The sequence below is a fragment of the Priapulus caudatus genome, unplaced genomic scaffold (assembly GCF_000485595.1).
Source record: "Priapulus caudatus unplaced genomic scaffold, Priapulus_caudatus-5.0.1 Scaffold252, whole genome shotgun sequence".
Taxonomy (NCBI): Eukaryota; Metazoa; Priapulida; class Priapulimorpha; order Priapulimorphida; family Priapulidae; genus Priapulus; species Priapulus caudatus.
In genome coordinates, this window is record NW_014577313.1 from 147546 (window position 1) to 153626 (window position 6081).

At 48.0% G+C, this 6081-nt stretch overlaps 1 protein-coding gene across 1 annotated transcript in view; it reads right to left on the minus strand.

The window, feature by feature from the left end:
- Positions 1–5848, minus strand: part of LOC106808070 (AT-rich interactive domain-containing protein 5B-like) — a 23754-nt gene extending 17906 nt beyond the window's left edge. Inside the window, exons 1-2 of the mRNA XM_014810628.1 lie at positions 5839–5848; positions 3903–3910 (exon numbers count right to left, since the gene is read on the minus strand). Of these exons, the coding sequence (XP_014666114.1) occupies position 3903 (1 nt within the window). The 5' untranslated portion in view covers positions 3904–3910; positions 5839–5848. The remainder of the gene's footprint in view (positions 1–3902; positions 3911–5838) is intronic.
- Between the last annotated feature and the right edge of the window lie 233 nt (positions 5849–6081).

A 6081-nucleotide genomic window follows, 5' to 3' on the forward strand; every position in this document is an offset into this window, starting at 1 on the left:
GTGTCGGGGGGCGTGTCATGTGTGATGTGTGGTTGTGCTGCGCGCGCTTCGTTATATCCACGGGCTCAATCGCACTCCGCGAGACGCCCCTCCCCTCCTCCCCGCCCCCCGGGGGGGCTTGTGTGTCGTGCGTCGCACGCTGTTCCTTGTGTGCCATGTCTGTCGTGCATGTCTGTGTGAGAGAGAGAGAGAGAGACCTAGCTACAAGTTTATATATAGTTACCCAGCCACCTTTTCCATCCCCTAGCCTATATATATATATATATATATGTCTGTGTGTGTTTCGTGCGTGCGTGCGTATGTGTGTATGTGCGCGCGTATTGTCTTGCGTTTAAATGGTAAAAACATTCAGGAGTTACGTTAATATTACGTAATGCATGCGGTGCACAGAATATTGTAGAAGCAGCGTCCGCATGCGTGTGTGCGTGCGAGTGTGCCTGGCAGCTCGCTCCCCCATTTACGTAAGTGCTGCACTCAGTCAAACGATACTTTACACAGAAATTATCTCAATTATTTCAACATCTGATCAATTCCCTTCATGTATACTTCTCTTAATTTCCGCTGATTCACCCCTCCGGTAAATCCGCACAGCAGTCCATGCACGTACGTACGCCTGACACTAAAATAAACGTTTTCCACATAATTACTCACACATAACTGCTCTCAACGCTAGTGTTAGTACGATCATATAGAACGAGACGCACTCGGAAAAGCACGAGCAAAAGCTCCCCCTCGCTTAGCAATTCGTTACAACGCTTCAGCGATCGCCGAAGCATAAAAAACGAGAAAGAAAAGCAACGAGACAAAATTTCTGATTAAAAGTCTCGCGTATAACGACGGCAGCGGAGAGACGGAAGCCAGCGGAAACAAAATCAATATCCGTGCTCATTCTACTTCTCTCCCACCCCTCTCCCTCTCTCTCTTTCTCCCCTCCCTCGGTCTATTTCTCGCTCTTCATTTTTTACCTCTCCCTATCTTCTTTCTCCGTCCATCTATCTTTCTTTCTGGCGCGCTCACTTTCCCTGTCTTTTTCCTTTCTTCTCACATTCTATCTCACTCTCCCCATCCCCCCTTTCCACTGCTACAACACGGACAGCAGGCAATCTCAGACAGTCCGGTTAACAACGCGAGAAGCTTCTTACGTATGATTCGTTCGTACAATTATCCACCGGAGAATGGAAAAACCTTAAGAATAGTAACAGCTCAATTTGCCCTGTTTTACGGCCAGATGGACGTTTCTCCCTGTCATTTATCGATGAGTTGTATCAGGCTTTGTTGCGTGAACTGTATACAGTGCTTAATAGTGGGCACCACAACTTGTAAAGAGAACATCGACACCAACGACGATATAGATGAAACCAATGATGAAAGTGAAACGTAAAACAGAAACAGAAACAATTGTGCATTTTGCTGTAGTCTAACGAAGACACTGCAGTCTAGAATGGTCGCATTTACAATATAAGAAAGCGCCTTTCGATAGTTCTATTCTACAGTTTACTATATATATATATATATATATATATATATATATATATAGAATTATATATTATATATATATATATATATATATATATATATATATATAATATATATAATATATAAACTTTCGAGAAGACAAATTACATGCTCGTGGTATTTGCTGCGTGCCTAACTAGCATTACGGTGGTTAGGCACGACGCGGTGATTTCACCTCTCAGCGAAGCGGCATTTGTTAGGAGAAACATTTTCTGTCGTCCTAACAGGACGCTCAGTCCGGCCTCTGATCACTGACAACAATCTGAGACAATACGATAAGACGCCCCATAACAAACACCCACAATCCGCGCACGAGCACGCGAGCACGCGCGCCCACGGAGAAACCATAGAAATCTAAGCACCTTCGTCTCTCTCTCTCTCTCTTTCTTTCTTTCTTCCGCCCCTCTCTCTTTCCCATTTCTCTCACTCTCTTCTCTTTCTCCCCCCCCCCCGCTCTCTCTCTCTCGCGCGCCTAGCAACGCTCTCTCTTCCCCATGTTTCTATCCCTCTCTCTCTCTCTTCCACTCCCTCTCTCCCTCTCCTCCCTCTCCTCCACTTCTTTCACGTTAGTATCGATTTCAAAACCGCGCACGCGACCATGTTTGATTTATATTTCCAGCAGACGTCATCGGTCGCTGAATGCAACATTTAACACGCTAGAAAGGAATTCGTCGTCGCAGAAAACACGTGTTGGCTGAAGCGCTGGCGGCCGATTGGATAAGCGTAACAGGTGTATACTCGTAATTAGGTGCAATTCGCTGCGAAGGACATAAAACGCTCGTGCGTTGTAAATCACGTACGCACTTCACTTACAAGCTTTCTGAAATCCCTACTGTGCTGTGTGCGTTCGTTCGTTCGTGCGTGCGTGCGTGCGTGCGTGCGTGCGTGCGTGCGTGCATGCGTGCGTGCGAGTGCAGTACTAAAACACCCGTTATTAGAACAATATCGTTTTACTTCATTAGCAGAAATCAATTTTTAATCAAATATTCGTCAACAAAATAACATAGCCCGCTCACCCCACCGCTTCCCTTGATCTCTTTCTCACACCCCTCTCTCACCAAATGCCACCACCTCTCACATCTCATGAATGCGATGCGTTCATCACCTAACATCGAGTACACAGGATATTGACATAAACCACTGCCTTCTATCACACACCTCCCTCCGACTATGCCGACCCTCTCACATCAACCGATCGCTCGCTAATCTGTCACCTTCCAGCATCACCCTCCGGCATGCACTCTCACGCCATCATCGTGTACGCGGGGGTTTATGGCAGGAGATAGAGTTGTGCTCTTCCTGTCATTATGTCACTCACAGCATTATATTCATTAGGTAACGCCACCGCTGCTGCTGCCGCCAATATTATCTCAGTATAGATTAGTTTCAGACAATCTGCGGCCTGGCCTCGAACGATGACAGGAACGTGTATATATATGCGTGCGTGCGTGCGTGTATGCAAATGCTAGCATGGACGGTAAATAAATGCAGCCGCCGCTGCTGCTGCTGTGTGAAACCCATTCAATTTAACACATGCGAAAAACTTGCAATTCACACGCGCGCGCGCGCGTTCTCCACTGAGGCTTACTGCTAAGCATAACATCAGCAATTACAGTCTACACGTGTTACTGCTGCTGCTGCTGCTACTGCTGCTGCTGCTACTGCCGCTGCTGCTGCTGCTACTGCCGCTGCTGCTGCTGCTACTGTCGCCGCTGCTGCCGCTGCTGCCGCTGCTGCTGCTGCTGCTGCCGCCGCCGCTGCGGCTGCTGCTGCTGTTGCCGCTGCTGCTGCTACGATTGCTGCTGCTATTGATAACGCCTAATTTCGGTGTAGCGCTCTTGTACGAGGTTGACACGTGTGATTGTTACAGGTCGCTGTGTGTGCCTGCTATTAGTAGACTGTACATGTGTGTCAATTATTTTCCGAGGGCGGAGGCATTGATTTTTCTGCGGGCTATGCGACCTAGACCCTATATTAAGCCAATGAGCTGGGTTTAAAAGCTATTAATTATTCAAACTACGAAAATCTGTCGATATGCGCTATGGCAAATAACGAGCAGTAGTTATTCATTGGTTGAAACACGGGTAGCAGGAAAAAGAAGAAGCATAAAACACGAGGAGAAGGTTAACACGCGAGAAGAAATGTTCGTTGTTGTTGTTGTTGTTGTTGCTGTTGTTGTTGTTGTTGTCACTGCCTAGTGGTGTTGAGAACATCCACCACATAACGGTCAAGCTACATTACTAATATCAAGAGCTAATAATCAAGCTCTTGCTAATATGACTACTAACACACACAGACTGTAAATGTCTACCACGACATATTTTTCTTATTGCTATTGTTTTTGTCATCGTCGTCGTCGTCGTCGTCATCGTCGTCGTCGTCGTTACTGTCGTCGTTGTTATTAAACCTTGCGGAAATTGTCATTGGCATTATTGTTCCTGTTGCTGTTGTTGTTGTCGTTATCGCTGTTTTTAGTGTCACTGTCGTCGTCATCGTTGTCGTTGCAACGACACATTGAATGGGTTTGAGCGTAAGCCGCAGCAGCATAATTGCAGCGGAATGAGGTGAATGAAGAGCAGCAATTAAGATTACCATGACTACAGCATCATCATCTATCGAGCTGTATCCTATAACAGCATGCTGCAGAGATGGAAATTCAGACAAGCCCCGTTTCATATATCCTTGACTTTCCGGGCACATATCCGATACAGAACTATGATAAATGACCGTCTTCGATTTTCTTGTAACCTCGACAGACCCAAGGAAAACCCGTCACACAGACATACACGCAAACGCGCGCGCGCGCGCAGGCAGAGGAGCGCACACGCATGCACGGGCAGACAGGCATGCGCACGCACGCACGCACGCACGCATGCACGCACGCACACATCTTGTAGTTCTCTCCCAGATGGTCCCCAAAACATCAGCTACGACACTAACTTACAATTGTAGCTGCAATCGATGATCATTATCATTAAATACGCCATGTGAAAAATAACTAATGCTTTTTACGCGAGAGCCCGAGGCTGTGTTTCTTTCTAATACACACCCACCCCACGCCCCACGACCACCCCAACCACCACACACCGCACGCCGCGCACCCACGCCCACACGCATACACACCACGCGCGCAACGTCAAACACGTACATCGCGTGCACACACGACGCCGCATAGACAACACACGCCACCACAGCACCACACATGCTGATACTCATCACTGAAAGACCCGCGAAACGACACACTGAGAACGTGCACCGTCAGAGTAATACGCCGCGCGGGCGGAGTTGAGAGCGAACTTTAGCGCGCCTGTTGCTCGTGGTGTTATCATCGTAGGCTTAACGTAGAAGGTTACATACTTACGTAAAATGAAGCCCGCATCTCGTTTTGTCAATGGCCGAGACTTGTGCGAGAGAGTTTAACATGGAACCACTTAAGACCACTTCCAAGCGAAACGCCGTGTTTTAAACTTACCTTGCTCGTTGTAAAAACTTCTCTACTATTACGGATTAGATAGAAACTTATCGGTATCTGTTTTTGCGGAGGCGGCAAGTTGCCTCGTCGGCGTAGAGTGATAGCTAGGAAGGGTATTACCCATGAAGCGAAGAAAAAAGGATGGAGTGAGCATAAGTCCGTCGGTCTAGAGGAGTGTGGGCAGTGCGGAAAGAGTGGTGTAGGTTGACGAGCTCCAGCTCGGAATAGCAAGGAGAGAGAGAAATTAGACTACGATGAGAGCGAGTGAGATGAGCGAGAGTGGATGGAGTGGAGACTGAGAACAGCGAAACGACGGTAGGAGTAGGAGAGCAGAGAGAGATGGGAGGTAATGTGTACGGTGAGAGCCCCGAAGCAGAGAGAGACCGATAAAGAGAGCAGAAGACGACGAGAGATGACGCGAGCAGAGACATGAGAAAGAGAGAAAAAGAGAGCAGACCGATAGCAGTGTCAGAACTCGTCGACTTCACACTCGATCGATAGGACAGAATATAATTAGTGATATAAGCGCTCCAATCAGCGCTGATATTAACAGCCATTAATATATTCATCAGAATTCTTTAACTGCTACAAAGTACCAAGCCTCGCCAGAGGACCACTTTAATGGTCGCAGATGAACTGCCGTTCTCGCTGATTCCGAGTGCTGTGCAGCACGCACGGCTGTAGCGGCCGCGTCTTCTAATACCCATAGCTAAGTATCAGCTACGCTCTCGTCAACAGCCGAGAGCATAGACTCGCACTCGTCCGTCTCGCGAGTTCTCATTTCTCTTCTCTTCCTCTCTCTACTCATCTCTCGCCCTCTCCGTCTCTCGTCGTCTCGCGTCTCTGCAATCCTCTCACTCGCGTCAGACTCAATCCACGAGTTCCCATCTCTCCTCTCTCTCTCTCCCATAGATTCTCCCCCCCTCCGCGGGTGCGAAGGTCTCAGCTCTCTCCACGAGCACCTCCAAGAACCTGCGAGTGCTCTCATCATGCTCGTAAAGACTCGCGTGACTCTCCTCTCTCTCTCTCTCTCCTCTCTCATCTCTCTCCTCGCTACGAGATCGCACTGATCTTCTCTCTATATACTTCATCTG